This window comes from Citrus sinensis, chromosome 4, assembly GCF_022201045.2.
Source record: "Citrus sinensis cultivar Valencia sweet orange chromosome 4, DVS_A1.0, whole genome shotgun sequence".
Classification (NCBI taxonomy): Eukaryota; Viridiplantae; Streptophyta; class Magnoliopsida; order Sapindales; family Rutaceae; genus Citrus; species Citrus sinensis.
The window spans coordinates 10,399,714-10,418,037 of NC_068559.1; the positions used below are offsets into that span (position 1 = coordinate 10,399,714).

The 18,324-nt window shown below is 31.4% G+C and overlaps 2 protein-coding genes across 3 annotated transcripts; both read right to left on the reverse strand.

Annotated features, from left to right (window-relative positions):
- Positions 1 to 2,512: 2,512 nt before the first annotated feature.
- On the reverse strand, positions 2,513 to 6,157 carry LOC102611403 (uncharacterized). Its single transcript, XM_006485432.4, has 4 exons — positions 5,492 to 6,157; positions 4,689 to 4,844; positions 3,945 to 4,559; positions 2,513 to 3,865 (listed from the first exon to the last, which is right to left on the reverse strand). The coding sequence occupies exons 1-4, from the start codon at positions 5,792 to 5,794 to the stop codon at positions 2,834 to 2,836; spliced, it is 2,106 nt and encodes a 701-aa protein (XP_006485495.1). The 5' UTR covers positions 5,795 to 6,157; the 3' UTR covers positions 2,513 to 2,833.
- An 8,637-nt stretch (positions 6,158 to 14,794) lies between these two features.
- LOC102611107 (uncharacterized protein At2g39795, mitochondrial) lies at positions 14,795 to 17,315 on the reverse strand. 2 transcript variants are annotated; one of them, XM_052440336.1, is made up of 4 exons: positions 17,076 to 17,315; positions 16,062 to 16,399; positions 15,672 to 15,860; positions 14,795 to 14,935 (listed from the first exon to the last, which is right to left on the reverse strand). In XM_052440336.1, the coding sequence occupies exons 1-3, from the start codon at positions 17,241 to 17,243 to the stop codon at positions 15,680 to 15,682; spliced, it is 687 nt and encodes a 228-aa protein (XP_052296296.1). In that variant the 5' UTR covers positions 17,244 to 17,315; the 3' UTR covers positions 14,795 to 14,935; positions 15,672 to 15,679. The 2 variants fall into 2 exon arrangements, with proteins under 2 accessions (XP_052296296.1, XP_006485494.1); XM_006485431.4 differs by lacking the exon at positions 14,795 to 14,935 and having other exon boundaries at positions 15,368 to 15,860; positions 17,076 to 17,314.
- Positions 17,316 to 18,324: the final 1,009 nt, after the last annotated feature.

Genomic DNA, 18,324 nt, shown 5'->3' on the forward strand with positions numbered 1-18,324 from the left:
GCATAACTTTTGCAGTTGTTCTGTGACCACCAAAATGTCCTCCATATGTTGCAGCATGACATGACTCCAGTATATGAGGTATGTCTTCTGCTGCAACACATCTTCTTATTACTTGATCTGAGCATAGCTTATATAAATGTGGGTCATCCCACTGATAACTTCTAACATCATGAAGAAATTTCTTTTTCTCTTGAAACTTCATCTCAAGTGGTAGCAACCCACTTACTAAGTAGTTAGCGAAGTCTGCATACCATGGAGATTTTGACTGCTGCAGCATCTGTGCTTGCTGTACCACCAACAGCTGTTCATCGGGAAAAGTTTCGGTGATGCCCTTCCTTGTTAATGTACTAGTGTCTACTTCCAGCCGTGATAAGTGGTCTGCCAGTTGATTTTCAGTCCCCTTTCTATCTTTAATTTCCAAATCAAATTCTTGAAGCAGTAAGATCCATCTGATTAATCTTGGTTTGGCATCATTCTTTGAAATTAAATATTTGATGGCTGCATGGTCTGTGTAAACAGTTACTTTAGTACCTACCAAGTAAGCTCTGAATTTTTCGAAAGCAAAAACTACTGCTAGCAACTCTTTCTCTGTAGTGGTGTAATTGATCTGAGTTGGAGTGAATGTTTTGCTTACATAGTATATGGAATGAAAAACTTTATCCTTTCTTTGCCCTAATACTGCTCCCACAGAATGATCACTAGCATCACACATCAATTCAAATGGTAAAGTCCAATCTGGAGATATAACTACTAGAGCAGTGATCAGAGCTTTCTTTAATTCTCCAAATGCTTGAAGGCACTTTTTGTCAAAGTGAAATGGTTTGTCATGCTCCAGCAATGAACACAGAGGCTTATCTACTTTGGAAAAATCCTTAATGAATCTTCTGTAGAATCCAGCATGACCCAAAAAGCTCCTCCTTTTACTGAAGTTGGAGGTGGCAGTTTATCTATTACCTCTATCTTTGCTTTGTCTACCTCAATTCCATCCTTGGATATCTTGTGACCCAGCATTATTCCTTCTTGCACCATGAAATGACACTTTTCCCAATTGAGTACTAAGTTGGTCATCTCACATCTTTTAAGAACGTCTTCCAAGTTGTGTAAACAATCATTATATGTGTCCCCAAAAACTGAGAAGTCATCCATGAAAACTTCCAAAGTCTGCTCTACCATATCATAAAATATAGACATCATGCATCTCTAAAAAGTTGCTGGAGCATTGCATAGCCCAAATGGCATTCTTCTAAAGGCAAATGTTCCATAGGGGCAAGTAAATGTAGTCTTCTCTTGATCCTCTAGAGCTATAGCAATCTGGTTGTAACCTGAATACCCATCTAAGAAGCAGTAGTACTATTTTCCAGCAAGTTTGTCCAGCATCTGATCTATGAATGGAAGTGGGAAATGATCCTTCCTTGTGGCTTTGTTGAGCTTCCTGTAATCCATACACACTCTCCATCCAGTCACTGTCCTTGTAGGAATAAGTTCATTTTTCTCATTAGCCATTACTGTTATCCCTCCTTTCTTTGGAGCACATTGAACGGGGTTTACCCATGAACTGTCTGATATTGGGTATATGACTCCAGCATCTAACCATTTGATAATTTCCTTCTTCACCACTTCTTTCATAATAGGATTCAGCCTTCTCTGGTGCTTCACCAAATTGCTGGAACAATTCTCTAACAGGATTTTATGCATACATATGGATGGGCTTATCCCCTTTATATCTATCATGGTCCATCCAATTGCTCTTCTGTATTTTCCCAGCAAATCTACTAGACTCTGTTCTTGACCTGCATCCAAGGTAGAAGAAATGATTACAGGGAGTGTGTTGTTTTGACCAAGATAAGCATACTTTAAATGTGAAGGTAACAATTTCAATTCAAAACTAGGCAGTGATTCAATAGATGGTAAATTTGTTTTTACTTCCTTGTTTGAGAGATTCAGGTGTTCAATAAACCTATTGTGCCTATCAGATTGCTGTTTGTCCATCCAATCTGTTTGGATTGCTGCAACATCTTCCTCTTCAACATCCTCAAAGGTGGTGACTTTGTCAAGTGCATTACTGCAGCATCTGTCCATTCTGTCTGCTACAACAAGATCCACTATACTTAGGAAATTGCAATTTTCAATAGATTTTCGAGTTCTACATTTCTTAAAAATTAGAAAAAAAAAACAGGAGACAGCGGCAAAGCAAAGGAACTAAAACTTAAGGGAGGAACCGAGCCGAATAAAAAAAAAAATCAATTCGATTCAGTTTGGTCCGAACAGTCAAAATTGAATGGTTCAACAAATGTAAACTGATCGATTTTTAATTTTGAACCAAACTGAACTAAGCAAAAATCGATCTCTTCAATATTAAAATTTTTAAAAGAAAAAAATTAAATATATATACATATATATATAATATTTTTTATTAGTATTTTTGCATAAAACATGAATGATTAGTGGTTATAATTGAATTGAACTTAAAAATAATCAAATTTAGGTGAAAAGTACAAAAATTTGGCTAATATAAAAGAAAAAGTATTAAATTTCATGAACCGAACCATAAAAATATGAACCAAACTTAGAAATCGAACCGAACCACAATAATTTAGTTCGGTTCTTATTCGATTCATAATTTTTTGAACTAATTAGGTTTGGTTTGGTTCGATTTGATTTTTGGGCAAAACCAAACCAAATTGATTTATATCCACACTACTAAAACCTATTAATCCTATATCAGAATAAAAATTGAGTATATTCATTGTCCTACACACAAAAATGAAAAAAAAAATAGGTTAGAGTAATTACAATTACTGGGTAATTATATAAATCTAATCCTATGCAGCCCCTATGCAACAGCCAACGTTGCTTGCATTGCTGGTTTATCGTCGTTTGTCACCTCCCCAGCTGCAAATTCAGCATCTTGAGGCTTCAACAAGCGGGTGTAATGGAATTCTATTTGTAGCCGATGATGAAGAGGTGTCGATGCCATCAATCCCTTCTTGATATCAGTGTGCAATTCCCGAATAGGTATTGCGGCCAAGAAGCTTTTGATATACTCTTTGCACGACTCCTTGCCTCTGTACACGGTGCCTTCTTCCACACGGCAAACCACTGCAGTTCCCTTGGATGGATTTACAGCTAGTGCAGCTTTGTCACTAGCCTTTCTATTTTCTTCTGAGGACTTTGTATCTTTTGGCGGCCGCTTTATTGTTGCGTCTTTGTCAAATTTCAGGATGTACGCCTGGTTACATCCCTCATAAAGCCTCTCCCCTAAAGTGTCGATGATGTAGTAAGCTTCCTGCTCAATTTTCAGCACGAAAAAATGGTCATTCCAACTTATAATGTAGATCGAAGGGTCAGTACTACCACAACGAATGATCTCATCCCATATGCTGTCGAATGACATTGCACCATGAAGGAAGTTGAAGTTCCCTCCTAGCTCTAGACCTTCTGGATGGAAAAACCCAACAAATGAATTCTCTGGAACCACAAACAGAGGACAGATTTGAGCTTCAAGGACTGTCTCGAGATCAAAGTGCTTGTCAGGAAACCGGCGTATGTACTCCTCGTTCTCACATAGATTTCTCCAATCTAAAGACCCTTCTCTGATGAGATTGTCGAATTCAGACTTAGTTGGCATTTCTTTTGGATTGCATTGCAACCAATTAGCTATGACAGCAACAAGAGCGGTACATGCACTTTCACCTGCAGCACGCTCGCTTCTCTGATCAATGGAAGCAAGGAAAACTTGAGCCTCAAGCTTCATGTTTCCATCCCGGCTTATTACTTCCTTTCTTTCCCAGCAGCCCACAGAAAAATTGTCATTCCCAAATTCAGAGAATGATGATCGACTTGTTGTTGAACCTTCTGATCTCCACTGTCAGAACAATGACCATTGTTAGAGAAAACGCTAACAAAAAATTTTAGCTACAGGGAAAGAAAAAGTGAATACATACACCAAAACTGGAATCATCAGAAGAGCTGAGCTGCCTGCGAACAAAATCAATATCGTCCCCACCCTCTTCTCTGTAATCTTTCTTAAGGAGAGGTTCCTCTTTGGTCTTTCGAGACCTGAACCTCAGTTTCCTCTTCCTCCAAGGTAGGATTCCGCGCTTGACAGTTTGCTGCAAAGACTTTGAATTCTCAACACAATCCAAGTTGCAGCTTCTGTAGTAGATCCAACCCTCATCTTCGAGGTTAACTTTTGCGGAGGCCAATGTTTCATAACTGAATGAGCGGTGAACAATAGCCTTCTCCTTGTTCATGTCTAAATTTCCCCTGGCATCATCATCAGGTGAGTCTGTTTCAGACACGAAATCATACTCAGCATCCGAGCCCTTGCCATCACAGCACTCTTGTTCAGTGCATGTCTTTTTTGCTCTTCTTTGCCTCGACACAAAGTCTTTGAATATTTTCATCTTTTGCAATCCTGCTTTTACTGCAGAAAGCTCATCTTTTCCCATCGGAACTGCTTCTCCAGAGGTTGGTGATGTTGTAAGAGGCACTATTGATCTCTGCCCAGCCTGCAAGGATTCTTGAGCAAATCTTGATTCTATTAACCTGAAGGACAACTGGAATGTAGTTCAACTTGTGATCAGAAACATAAATTCTGCAGGGATTACCAAATTAAAGCTCATATTGAAAAAATAAAATCAATGTACCAAAAGATCAAGTGCTAAAATTTTCAAGGGGGGACTTACACAAAGATAAGGATCACCCTCAATGGTGTCACCAGAAACCGTCAGAGGGACCTTAATCTGAAGCTCTTTCTCCTTATCTGAGTTCGCATATTTTGCAAGGTTTAATGTTGCAGTCCCCATAGCAGGAACCTTTTGTCTCTGCCCTTGGTTTAAGCCCTAAATTATCCATCATAAAAATGTGAAAGAGGAAGTTTTGTATTACATTTTTGCAAAGCTTCAATGATGAACTCAGTATTAAACACTAAACACAAAACGCATGGCATAAAAAAACTGTACTGTTTGAATTCAATAAATTAGACCATTAAAGAATTCTGGGTTTACCTCACAATCAGGAAATTACATAATATTAAAATGACAACATAGCAATCAAGATTTAGCCCTTAATCGGATAAGAAATAGCCAAAAATGAAATAATTTCACAAGATTCTAAAAGGAACATTTATGCTGTTTAATTTGCAGCTGTAAAATGATTCACAAGCATCACTTATACAAATAAAAGTAAGCTGCATAAGGCCAATCAGCCAAAAAAATATTATTATATCATCATGAAAGAAGCAGAGTCATCGACCATAGACGTGACAATGAATCCCAACAACTTGTGATGAAAAATAAGAAAATTCTCAACAGATTTTAATTCATCAAAATATCCATATTCTATTGAACCAAACAGAATCTGAGGAGGAAAAAAACAAAAGTGTAAAGGCTTTGAGTATGAACACTGAATATTTATACCTAAAACAAAAAGTCAACCAAATCAAATTCAACGAATACAATAGAACCAAAGAAAAGAAAAAAAGACTCACATTGAAAATTGTGAAGTGAAGCTCCCATGGAAACACGTGACCAGAATAGTGGAAGTCTTGATTTTTCCATTGAACAACTCCATCGCCAACTTCATCCCCTTCCTCTGTTAAATTTATCATCAAAATCTTTCTTCTTAAACCAAAAAAACTGAAAAGACCTTTCCATTTAATCTCAACCACTAGTCTTTGCCTTGCTTCATTATCAGATTGTTTGATGTTGAATCCTTCAAGTCTTTGGATTACAGTAAATGCTTCATAATTTCTTGATGCATGACCAAAAGGTGGCGATTGTCGCCACCTCATGTTTTCTTGATCCTATAACTTGTAACTGAATTCTAAGGGCAATATCAAGATTTTGGAGACATGGGGTATTGGAGAATTTGTCAAAACAGCAAGTCTTTATATTAATTTATTATAATAAAGAAAGAAAAGAAAAGACTTTGGTTTTGTGCATTATCAAGAATTTGAAGAATGGAAGATTTTGTGGGGATTTTTGTAACGGAAGTAACAGAGATTAGAGGAGAGAGGAATATGCTGTTTATGGCTTATTGGATATACAAAAATCTTTCTTCCCTTTTTAAAGAGATAAATAAGGCCGGCACTTCAGTTCAACAAGCAAGCCTAAGAACCAACGTCTCTTTTGTTCTCACTTTCCTTTTTTCTCGTCACTCTCCATTATTTATTGTAATGAGCAAGGGAAAAATCTTTATAGAGGCGTGCATGCGCATGCCGGTATATATTTACATTTATGAAAAATAAATATTTTGGTTAAATATTCATTTAGTCCTAATAATTTAACTAAATTGTTCAGTTAGTTTTTGTATTTTCAAAATTTACCTATAAATTAAGTTTTTGTCCTTTACACATAGTAATTCGGTCACGACATGGATACGACACAAATTTTTTATTTTTCAGTTTGTATATAATTGGCACAATTAAATATTTTTTTATGTTGTCTCAATAAATTTGCATGTTTATGTATTATGACCTATTTACAACTTGTTTATCAATTTTTTGTTTCATAATCTTTTAATCACATCATAATCATGTCATTGTGTTACTTTTATTGCCATATGAATTTGGTAATCATGTTGTAATTCTATTGATATGATTATTAAGTGGGTTGTATTTAAGATCCCTGCTGTCGTTACTTCTATAGTTTTTGGATTTATCTTTTCACAATAATATTTTTGTCTAATACAACTTATAATTCTAAAAGTTTGGCATGTAATAGTTGAAAAATAGATATACAATGTAGACTTTTAAATATTTTTCAAAGATTCAAAAACTAATAGGTAATTAGTTTAAGAGTAATGATACAGCCACAAACTCTTGTACAAACTATTTTGTACAAACTGACGTGGCATTAATTCATTGGTTGAATGAAAATATAAATTAATAAAGACAAATCATGTGGGCCAAGTGATATTTAATTCAACCAATCTTATCATGCCACATCAGTTTGTACAAAATAAGTTTGTACAAGAGTTTGTGGCTGTATCATTACTCTTAGTTTAAACTATAGAGAAGAATTTATGAAAATTTACCTAAATTTTTTTAAGCGATGATTGAGGGAAAAATTTTCAATTAAAGTGTATGTACAAATAATAACACTTGATGACAAAAAGTGATTTGCTATTTAAGCATATTATAACCATTTAAAAGAAGAAGTTTTTACTTAATTGGGAGACTTCCCAACCAATGTGGAAAATGATATATCACTACTTAATTGGCTCAAGTGATAGTTTTTTTTTTTTTTAATTACATGGGACTAATGCCCCAAAATATAACTCATATTATTGATATATTTGCAATCATATAATTCCTTTAATATTGAGGAATGTATACTCCATTCTTTTAAGAGGGAGAAAACTGCCTTCACTTAATTATAATTGGAGAGGACAATACTTTTATGGGGGTTCAAATCACTACCTTCACAATTGTGAGGGCAACAACTCTATAACTCGGCCCAAATGATAGTTAATTATTAAGCTTCATCATTTTTAATTCAAATGGTGAAATTTTATTGGTAACACATCGGTTGAAATATAAACTTAAGTATCCCAACTGAATAAATATAGCATCAATCTTTTTCTATTCACGATGAACCTAAAAAGATAAATAGTTCATTAGATAGAGATAGAAATAGAGATACTTTAACTTAAGGAATAAGTTATTAGTAATATGTAGTTATCTACTAGCTAGCATGTTTATTTATTTATTTGGTTTAATAAACCAGCAAACGATGTCTCCTAGTTGTCAATTACTTGTATAATTTCCAAAATAGTATTTTGACAATTATGTTATATAAAATTCATTGTTACTATATGCAAGTGTAACTCTAAAGAGACATTTATTTTTTGAGTAATGATACAGCCACAAACTCTTGTACAAACTTATTTTGTACAAACTGATGTGGCATGATAAGATTGGTTGAATTAAATATCACTTGGCCCACATGATTTATTTTTATTAATTTATATTTTCATTCAACCAATGAATTAATGCCACGTCAGTTTGTACAAAATAAGTTTATACAAGAGTTTGTGGCTGTATCATTACTCTTATTTTTTTATCTGAAATTTGAATAGATCTAAATTATTCTAAATTTTGAATAGAGCTAGATATCTGAATATGAATGATGTATTTATTTTTTTTGTCTGAATCGCCAAAAATAAATATTAAGTTGTTTGTTTTTTAACTTAAAAAATCTGAAAAATAGTTTTTTTACATTGTGCCCTTACAAATTATAAATGTTAAACAAATATTAAACACGTCAAAGAACATAAATAAGATATTATATTATCATAAATCAAGTTCAATTAGATATACAACTCTTTAATATTTTAAATTAGTATATATTAGTCAATTTTATTATAGTTTCATGATGTTCTTATATGAAAAATATTCATAAAAATTTATGAAGATAAATAATAATAATTTGAAGAAAATAAAAAGATAAAAATAATAATAGTATACTAATGTGTTATCACTAGTTATAGAGATTGGTAATAATGCTAATTATTAAATTTTGTTTGAGTAAAGATGAAAATTAATTAATTAGAAAAAAGATATTTTAGAGTATTTTTTAATGATATCATTCAGACTTTTTAGATTAAGTAAAAAGCTAAAATCATTGGCTTAATAATTTAATGAATTAATGATTGAAATTTTGTATTAAGTTGAAAAAAAATAGACTTAACAACTTAACTAATTAAAATTAAGTTAATTAAATTATTAAGGAAAAAAAAAGACCTGACTACATTTCAACAAATTTTGGGTATAATCCAAATGTGGAGGCTGTTCCAATCCGGGAGTCCCGGATTGGAACAACACTCTATTAATTTTTTTGATTCGACTGCACATGATAGAGCCCATCATGTGCAGCCACAGGTGGCCTTTGAATCCAAAGGCCACCAGCCTCCCTCTCGGGCATTGTTCCATTCCGGATTGGAACAGCACTCATCCAAATGTTGACCAACATGTAAAATCATTTAATTTTAAGTGAAATGAACTGACATTTGAAACCATATGTCTCATCAAACTACACAAAATTATTTCTTTACAATTAATTTAAAGAAAAATGATACTTACCCCTTTAAGATTTAAGAAAATAGTAATGAAGACCTAAGCTTTTAATAAGAGTTCAAAAAAATTGAATTCAATATTTTATAATAAATAGAAATACAACATTAAAATAAATGTGATAATATGTAAATTTTAAAATAATTTCAATATTTAAAAAGTATTTTTATATTTTACAATCTATTAGACATATTTTATTATATTAAAGTAATTTTTAATAATAAATAAAAATATAATATTCAAAATAATTCAAAAATAAATAAATTAGCATTTAAATTGTTTTGAGTGTTTTGTAAAAAATAATTCTAATATTATTAATAGTAAGATATTTTGTTATGCTATATTATTAATGTTTGTTGATGCCTAAAGTATTACTTTTTACTAATTTGACAGTAAATTTAGTATGAGTTGATTTTGAGATATGCAATAAGCTCAGAATCCAGATGTCTTTGATTTAATTAACTGACTCAAATTACATGTACGATGTACATGTAATTTGAGGATAATTGTGCATGTGCGAAATCAATTTGGCTGAAAGGTTGTGTCAATTAAGCTTCATATATAGTAACAAAAACAATAATAATATTTCTGTCTTTGGAGTATAACAGGGGTTTGGAGATTATATTTAATTGCAAAGGGGCTTCTGAAAATCTTTAGGATAAATAAAAAAAATAGCATTAAAGCAAAAACAATCTGATGATTACGCAATCAAATTTTACCTAATTAAGGGTGCAATTGCAAAAGAGACCGATAAGCTTAGGTCACTTCACCTAACATATTCTTTTGACATTGTCTAGGAACATGTAATTTATGTTAAAAAAAAAGGATTATTTCTACCCAGTCTCCAAATGTTTCGACACTTTCCACCGTGCCTTCAAATGTTTCAACAACCTCCACCCGCATCTATTTTCGTTAATTTGACCTTTATTTTTAACGGATTTGTTTGAAATTTAAGTAAATGTCAGAAATGTCCCTTATCTTGAATTGGAGAAGAATAAAATGACATAAAATGCTAATCCAATAATTGATATTTATATTAAAAAGGAAAAAGGACAAACACACCCTCAATGTTTAGGCAAAGGAACAAAAACTCCCCTAACGTTTCAAAAAAGACATTTACACCTCAATTTATTATAATTTTACCATTATACCCTTCTAGCATATAAAAAAATTAGATTATCCAATTTGTCTATATATTGTTAATAAAATTATAAATAGACAAATTGGATATTATAAAAAAATATATAAATATACCCTCATTGCCCAATTCCTCTATTTAAATTTTTATCAATAATCAATTTTTAAAAAAGACATCTATACACCTAAAAAAATTGTAAATAAATTATAATTTTAAAAATAAAATTGGTTATTAATAACCAATTTTATTTAAACTTTAAACTTGTATATTTAACAATTCTCCACATGTCAATCATTTAAACTTGTACATTTATAACCAAATTTCTATGTTATTTATTATGGTATTAATAACAAATTTTAATTTTAAAATTACAATTTATTTACAATTTTTTTAAGTGTGTAGATATCTTTTTTGAAAATTGGTTATTGATAAAAATTTAAATAGAGGAATGAGGCAATGAGGGTATATTTATAATTTTATTAACAATATATAGACAAATTAGATAATCTAATTTTTTTTTTTATATGCTAGAAGGGTATAATGATAAAATTATAATAAATTGGAGTGTAAATGTCTTTTTTAAAACGTTAGGGGAGTTTTTGTCCCTTTACCCAAATGTTGGGGGGTGTGTTTGTCCTTTTCCCTATTAAAAATTCTTAATTAAAGGTAATTGCATAATAATTCCATCAATTAACTTATCAAATAAATTTAATTTATCATCATCAAATAATATTTAGGACATGAACTTCTAAATTTACCCTTTGACTATTAGAATAAATGGTCAAATTAACGGATTTAGGTGTGGGGTGAAAATTATTGAAACATTTAGGGGCGTAATAGAAAATATTGAAATATTTGGAGATATGGCGGAATTAACCCAAAAAAGTAAACTCTAATAATAAAAAAAAAAGTTAGATACATAATGGACAATTAGGTTAGGACTCTTGGTGAAACTAAAGAGTATAGAAGTCTTATTCTCGAGGTGAAGAGTTTAAGTCTCGTTATTCACTGTGAGAATATATTTCTCTTAATTTAGAGGTCTCAGTAATTTTTTTTTAATTGTAATATTAATAGAGATAAGACTATTTAAATCCACCAAAATACTCATTATTCTCACTTTTTAATAAAAAATTTTATTACTAAAATATCTATTAAATAAATTATTATTATTATATACAAGTAAATGATTAGATAAAACAATTATATTTTTTTCTCTTATCTGCAAATGAAAATTGGATTTGTTTCAATTTGTCGTACTTATCTTTCTTCAAAAATTTTACCCATTTATTGAATTTGTCTTCCTCATCTACACTTCTGTTATTAAAATGAAGATTTACGGTATTTGTTTAATAATTTTGGCCAAAGTTTACGGTTGGTAATGTTCCTCTTAATTTCATTCAATAATTTATTACTGCAAATTTCTTTGATTCAGCAATAAATTGCTCTCTCCTCTATTATGAGTCCTACATATGAAAATAAAGGAGTTCATGCGAAAATTGGCAAACTGTGGAGTATTTGACTTTTATTATTTAGTGTATATTGTATAATAGCAAATTTATCTGTTTTGGTTTCTATAATCTCACATGCATTTTGAAATAATTTTTGAAATTACGTCTAAAATTCAAGGGAAAAAAAGTACTGCAAAACAAAAATGGAGAATTTAGATATAAAATAATGATGGATAAAATGCAAGAGAGTGGGGAGAGAAGAGATGGATAAAGGGCTCAAATTATGAAAATTTAGATTAAGAGTATTTTCGATGTTAAATGGGATTATTAAATAAACCTTTGAATTTTGAATATTCATTGTATGTTTACTAAATAAATGGGTATCTTAAGTATTTTAGTAGATTCAAATAGTCTCGTCCAATTGATAAAGTGATATTGTAATCTTTTTTTTAAAGACATATATGACCCTTTTATGAGACTTAGATCCAACTTAGAATTGATGTTGATACTTCGAAAATAATTTTTTTAATTTTTTTTATAAAAGTGTTATTTCATAATTTTTGGACAACAACATTTAAAACCATTAGGGGCTACATTTTTAAACCCAACTTATATAAAAACCCAGGGGATACTTAATTACACTTTTAGAGTTTCTAATATTACCTTATTCTTTTGAATGAAAAAGAAAATTATGCCATATCTTTCATAAACTATACTTGATAAATCATAGCCCTAATATATTAGCATCTTACGAATACCATAATTACTAACAATCACATAATTACATGTATCCGAGTTTTTCAATTTTATCTTCAAAATATCTATCATTGAGTTTTGGATAATTTAAATTTAAACTTATGTTTGTGATTATCATTACAAAATTAAAAAAAAATAATGATAAATTACCAAACACATAGACTTTATTATCAAAAACTTTGATCTCTATTCACAACACATTTTACTAAACTCTTTGCTAGTAATTATCATAAAAGTAAAATTTACTGTAGGATTTAAGGTGCGTTTGGGATTGAGGTTGGACAACTGTAGCTTTTAAGATACATCACTAAAGTGTTTTTGGTAAACACTATTTGCTGTAGTTTAAAAGATATATTAATATGATTTTTCACTTATATAATAAAAAATCTATTATATCTTTAATAATTTTATCAAAATTATTATTTAAAATCTATATTTACTACATATTATTAATTTTTATTTCATAATCACAACTTTTTTTTTTCCACAGCAGCTATACCTTAAAAGTTACAACACCTCAATCCCAAACGCACATTTACTGTATTAAACTTACACATCATTATTATTTAAATTAAGGTCTAACACTTTACAACAAAATGACAGAATTTACATAATCACAATCAAGGCACTAGTTGCAAATATTGAAGTCTTATACCTAAAAAATAATAATAGTAATAATATTATAATAAAAACGCGCGCGCGCGTTGTGTGCATATGCATGAAAAAAGAGAACAAAATAAATTATGAGAATAAACTAAAGTTGAATGACTTTGTTTGTGGGCTGTGGCGCCTCCAAAGTTGTAAATTTCTGCCACATTACATGTCTTGTAATTTCAACATTATTTTTCTCGTTAGCTAATGATGAACTGACAACTAATTGAACCGACCATTTTGCTTTATGCCTGATGACCCTCATGACAACCCACCACCATACACATGCGGCCCCGCCCCCCCCCCCCCCCCTTTTTTTTTTTAATCATTGATTGCAATTGCTCAATTCGTCTTTTATATATTTTTATTTTGTTTTTTATTATTACATATAATTCTATTAAAATTGCAGTTAAAAATTTATTCGTACCAGTCTTGATCAACAAAACAGTGATGAGCACAAATTAAAAATGGACTCTAAAATCAGAAAACATTACTCCAAAGAAAGAATAAATATACCAACATTTTGTATTATGCAAATAGGATTAAAATATTGATAACATTAGCAAACTAACAAGTGACAAATATTTATGTATCCTTTTTGGTTGTTCATGCATGTACTTCTACTAACAACTAAAATTAATCGCTCACACTTGATAGGCCCCATAATATCATCATCTAAAGTCAACTAAGATATGAACTTGTAGTGGCCTTTTATTTAAATCGGGTGGCTGCAGAAACTTTTCTTTTGATTTTTCTAGACAATTTTTGGAGTTCACAATATGAAACTTTATAATAAAATTGGAACAAATTAGTTCAAAAACCCCACACCTTCAATGGTAAATGCAAAAATCAAAAAAAAAAAAAAATGGTTGACTTTAAGCGATGATCAATCAAATCTGTGCTGGGGTTGGATTGGAGCTGCTGTCTTAATTTCTTGCCGATACTTTTTCTCTTCAAATTATGTCCATGAAAATTGTATCATTTGCTAGTGCAATAATTTAAATTGCAATAACTTTCATGCTACTTTGATTTTAGAAGTTTTAGAGTGTGTTTTGTCATCACATATACTTTTAGAAGTACATAGCTCGGCCCATTGGACCAAAAGAAAATTGGGCCATTCCTGTTTCACGCCAAGCCCAATTTTAAACAGCCGTTATAATATATTTATTTTCCATTGAGACTTAAAAATTACAAAAATCTACTTTTTTTTTTAATTCAAATATAAATGTCTGAAAATTATCTATAAATTATGAAAAATAAATAAATTTTAAAATAGATCAAAACCTCCATAAACAAATCACTTCAAACGTTTAACAAACAACCACTCTGCAAGAATCAATACACAAAATCTTCTTGAATTCGTAGGAAAATTCTCTTTACAACCGCCCTCCCTGAACTAATATCGTTACTCCTCTCCAGGGATATACTACTCAATACTATCAGATTAGAATTTGCAATGCATCTTCTTCTCAAGAAAGCCATCAAACAGATGATATCATGTACTATGATTTCCAACTTTTCTATTCCCATTTCAGGATTATTATGACAGCATTTTCCAAGAACACAAAATGTTGAAATTAAGTTCATGTAGGCGTACTCTGTCTGGGAAGGGCAGTCAGTGACTGATTTCCTATGGGGCTATATAGGATAAAAGGCCCATTAATGATCATAATAAAAGAAACCATCTTCACAAAAAAATATAAAAAAAGATCAATAAGTTGACAAAAAGGTCATGAATAACAGTACTTCTCCATGCTTGTTAATCTAGTGGGCTCCTGCATTAAGCAATAGGAGATGACCTGAGAAATTGCTTACAAAGGCATCCTGCTGATAGTTATTGACCATGCCGGCTAATCTATTGGACTCCTTAACTCAGGCAACACGACAAACTAAACAGAGTCAGAACTTTTTCTTCCAAATATACAAATAAATCCGCCAAAAAAAATAAATAAATAAATAAAATAAAATAAAAGAGTTCAACAACAAAATGCATATATTGAACAATAAAGTTTGTCGGCACAAACTATAAGAAAGATATACGAAGCCATTACAAACCAAGCAACCAGTGATCTATGCATGTTAATTTGGTGCTTAGTAGGCACCAAATATTATAAATCTTGAAAGATGACTTTAAGCCAATAGGATAAAGAGAAAGATAGAACTGGATTTATAGAAAGAAAGAGTGAGAGCAATAAACATGTGAAAGGAGTGCAGAAGGGCATCATGGATTGAGAAGTTCGTTAACATGAAATAAGGTTTCTCCAAACACAAGCAAGACTTTATCCAAACACTATGGAGTAACAAAACCACCTAGAAACTAAACATAAATTTCAACAAAACAATAGAATGGCTAGAGAGCTTTACATATAATTGTCATGTAATACTTAAAAATAGTAATATTATCATAAGCCATCAACAATACAAAATGTACATTGAAAAGCAGGAGACATTTTTTTTCTTTTCCAAATGTACCTCAATTGCCTAGCTAATCAATTAAAAGCTTCAAACTATTTTCCAACAAACCTCATAGCAGATAAATTGCCCACTGTGGAGCATTCTACAATTTAGACTTATGCATCTTTCTGTGAAACAACCTCATTACCTGAAACGTTATGTGCCTTTAGCATGGTTTTTTCCACTGATATACTGGCCCACCTGTCTAAACCAATGCATCAGATTGCGATTATCCTTCACATAAAGCCATGCTTGAAGAAATGGAAAGAGACTCTCATTCACCCCTCGCTCTTCTATATAACTGTGAAGTGCATCTCGCATCCTTTCATCCAGATCTCTGTCAATTTGCAAATAATTTATCCCAGATAAAGTTTAATCTTTAATGTCAGCAACTTTAAATATGCAAAAGCTACAAGTTCGAGATAAGCAATGCAAATAGTACCATACTTGATTACAAAAATTCTCAAGTAGAATATAACAACTTATTCTCCCAAGGTGGAATAAACAAAAACCAAGTAAGTGGAATAATTGAACTTACTGGAAAGAAGGGCCAGTATATTGAGAGGGAACAACAAGTATCCCTTCGCTCTCTAAGTTTGGCCGCATGGAAACAGAGTGAATCCCTAATGCATCTGGATAGAGCCCACAAAGAAAAAGCAAAGAGTTCTTCTGGCCAGGCTTTGACATCTCAACATGAAGAAACAACTGATTAATTCCATCATCATCATCATCATCATTGTCCCCCCCTCGTATAATGTTACCCAGCCGCGTTACATAAATGCTAATTTGCTCACTTCCATATGTCCTCTTGAGAACAGGCCCATGGGTATCAAGTGCTCCCTTGACTATAGTAAAAGATGAAGGAGGGCTCACTTTCTGCAATGCACAGAACACCATAAAATTTTTAAAACTAGATTACTCACTGCCACAAGGAAGAAGCAATCGCACCAGGATCAAAATTATAATAACATTGCAATTAACTTGCTACAAATTTTATGTTACAGTCCATATACCCAATTTAATTAATCAGACATAGAAAATCAATTGCTATACTTTCTCTTCCATCACCAGACTTGGGCATTCTTTATTTTCTACCTTCAAGGGGAAAGCACAAGCGCCCCACGGTTTGGTGAAATGATAGTAGAGACAATCTTATTCTTAGAAACAGTTAGACAGACACCTTTTAGGATAATAACGCCCTTTGATTATAGTGATTCATCTGAGCATAATTGTCCAAAAAGGAGTCTATGCGATCATTTCTAAAAACAAGCAGTCTCCATGACTATTTCGCTAAACCACGAAGTGTCACAACCCTTTTCCCTTTGTCAGCCCTAGAGCCGCCACCCCAAGAGGTTTTACTAGTTAAACACACGGCCACAAAACTAAGGATATTTATTGTATATGTGTGTTGTGCTTTTTATTAACCTAGAACTAGAATACACAGAAGCTATACTGTTTGATAAACATGTGAATCATAAACATAGTATTAACAAAACAGTTTAAAATTACAGTAATGAAACAAAAGCGAAGTGAAGTGAAGTTTGGAACTTACAGGAGGAGGAGTCATTTTGGCGACTTCTTCGTAGTGATCTCTAAGGGAACGGAGTAAGATTGAGTCCACCGCCGCGAACCCACTTGTTGTTGAGCGCCGCCTTGCTATCATGCACCGTGGCAGCTGCCGTGCGCACCCCACTATTGCTTTCCTCAACACACTTGCCATAGCTGCCCTGCTGCAAACTGTTGCGAATCGGATTTTGATGGCAAATGGTAAACCCAAGGGTTTTAAACCCACGGCTAAACAAATGAACCAAATTTGTCTAAACAGACAATACATTTTAACCAAACCCTTTTCTATATGACTAAAATGCCCTTCGTTGAAAAAAAAATGTCATGCTCCTTGTTCTAATTATTTTGTTTTTGAGAAAATTTCACTATAAAAAGGACCAAAGCCATATAAGTTTTAGTGAAATTCATATTCACACGTAAAGGAGATAAAAAAAAAAAATTATATATTTTGAAAAGAGTCGATTAATTGAAAAATCAGATTTACTCACCTACACATTATATTTTAGATTTTTTTAATGTTAAATAGTTACATGTATAGAAATCTTATCTCCTTATCTTTATATAATCTCAAAAGTAAATTTATAATTTATATTCATTTGATTATAACTGGTCTGCATGGTAAAGCATTTGTGTTCTCCTTTTGTTGAAAACTCAAAGCAATAAAAACTCTCATTTCCACATTTTACTACATCTTATATATATTTTTAATTACCTTCTATTCAAACATTTAAGGAAAAGCGGTTAAAAAAAATTTATTTTATTTACTTTTTGAGATAAAAAAGTGGTCTAGTCCACGAACATATAATTTATGTTTAAAATATTAACAAAAGCTAGTTCTTGATCATCTTTTTTTTTTGAAATGTAGTTTTTGATTATCTTTAGCTTTCTTTATTTACAAATATATATGATCTTTTACATGTCTTTTTTAGATTAAATTAAAATAAGAAGTTAGGCAGTTCTATATACGTGGCTACTAAATATTAATATATATATATATATATATATATATATATCTAAAAGATAAAATATCAATGGCTAAAATCGATTGGCAAATTAATCGAACAACTAGATTTAAAGATATTTCACTAAAATATTGAATCTTGTTGATTTTACTTTTTAATTACTTGTGGCGGGGTATGATGGTGCTTTCATCTCAACCTTTGATTATTTTTTTTTATTTTTTGAGAATGCATTGGAAACGGTAGTGGTCATTATTCCTTATTTTAAAAAGAAAA

Bases quoted from the DNA above. Each gene is read 5' to 3' on its own strand.
- LOC102611403 (XM_006485432.4), bottom strand. From the start codon at position 5,794: ATGAGGTGGCGACAATCGCCACCTTTTGGTCATGCATCAAGAAATTAT. The intron at 4,845-5,491 runs GTGAGTCTTTTT...TGGATAATTTAG, and splicing joins TTCACTTCACAATTTTCAAT to GGCTTAAACCAAGGGCAGAG. The intron at 3,866-3,944 runs GTATGTATTCAC...TTGTTCTGACAG, and splicing joins CTGATGATTCCAGTTTTGGT to TGGAGATCAGAAGGTTCAAC.
- LOC102611107 (XM_052440336.1), bottom strand. From the start codon at position 17,243: ATGGCAAGTGTGTTGAGGAAAGCAATAGTGGGGTGCGCACGGCAGCTG. The intron at 16,400-17,075 runs GTAAGTTCCAAA...TGTGCATTGCAG, and splicing joins CCAAAATGACTCCTCCTCCT to AAAGTGAGCCCTCCTTCATC. The intron at 15,861-16,061 runs GTAAGTTCAATT...GCAAATTGACAG, and splicing joins TATACTGGCCCTTCTTTCCA to AGATCTGGATGAAAGGATGC.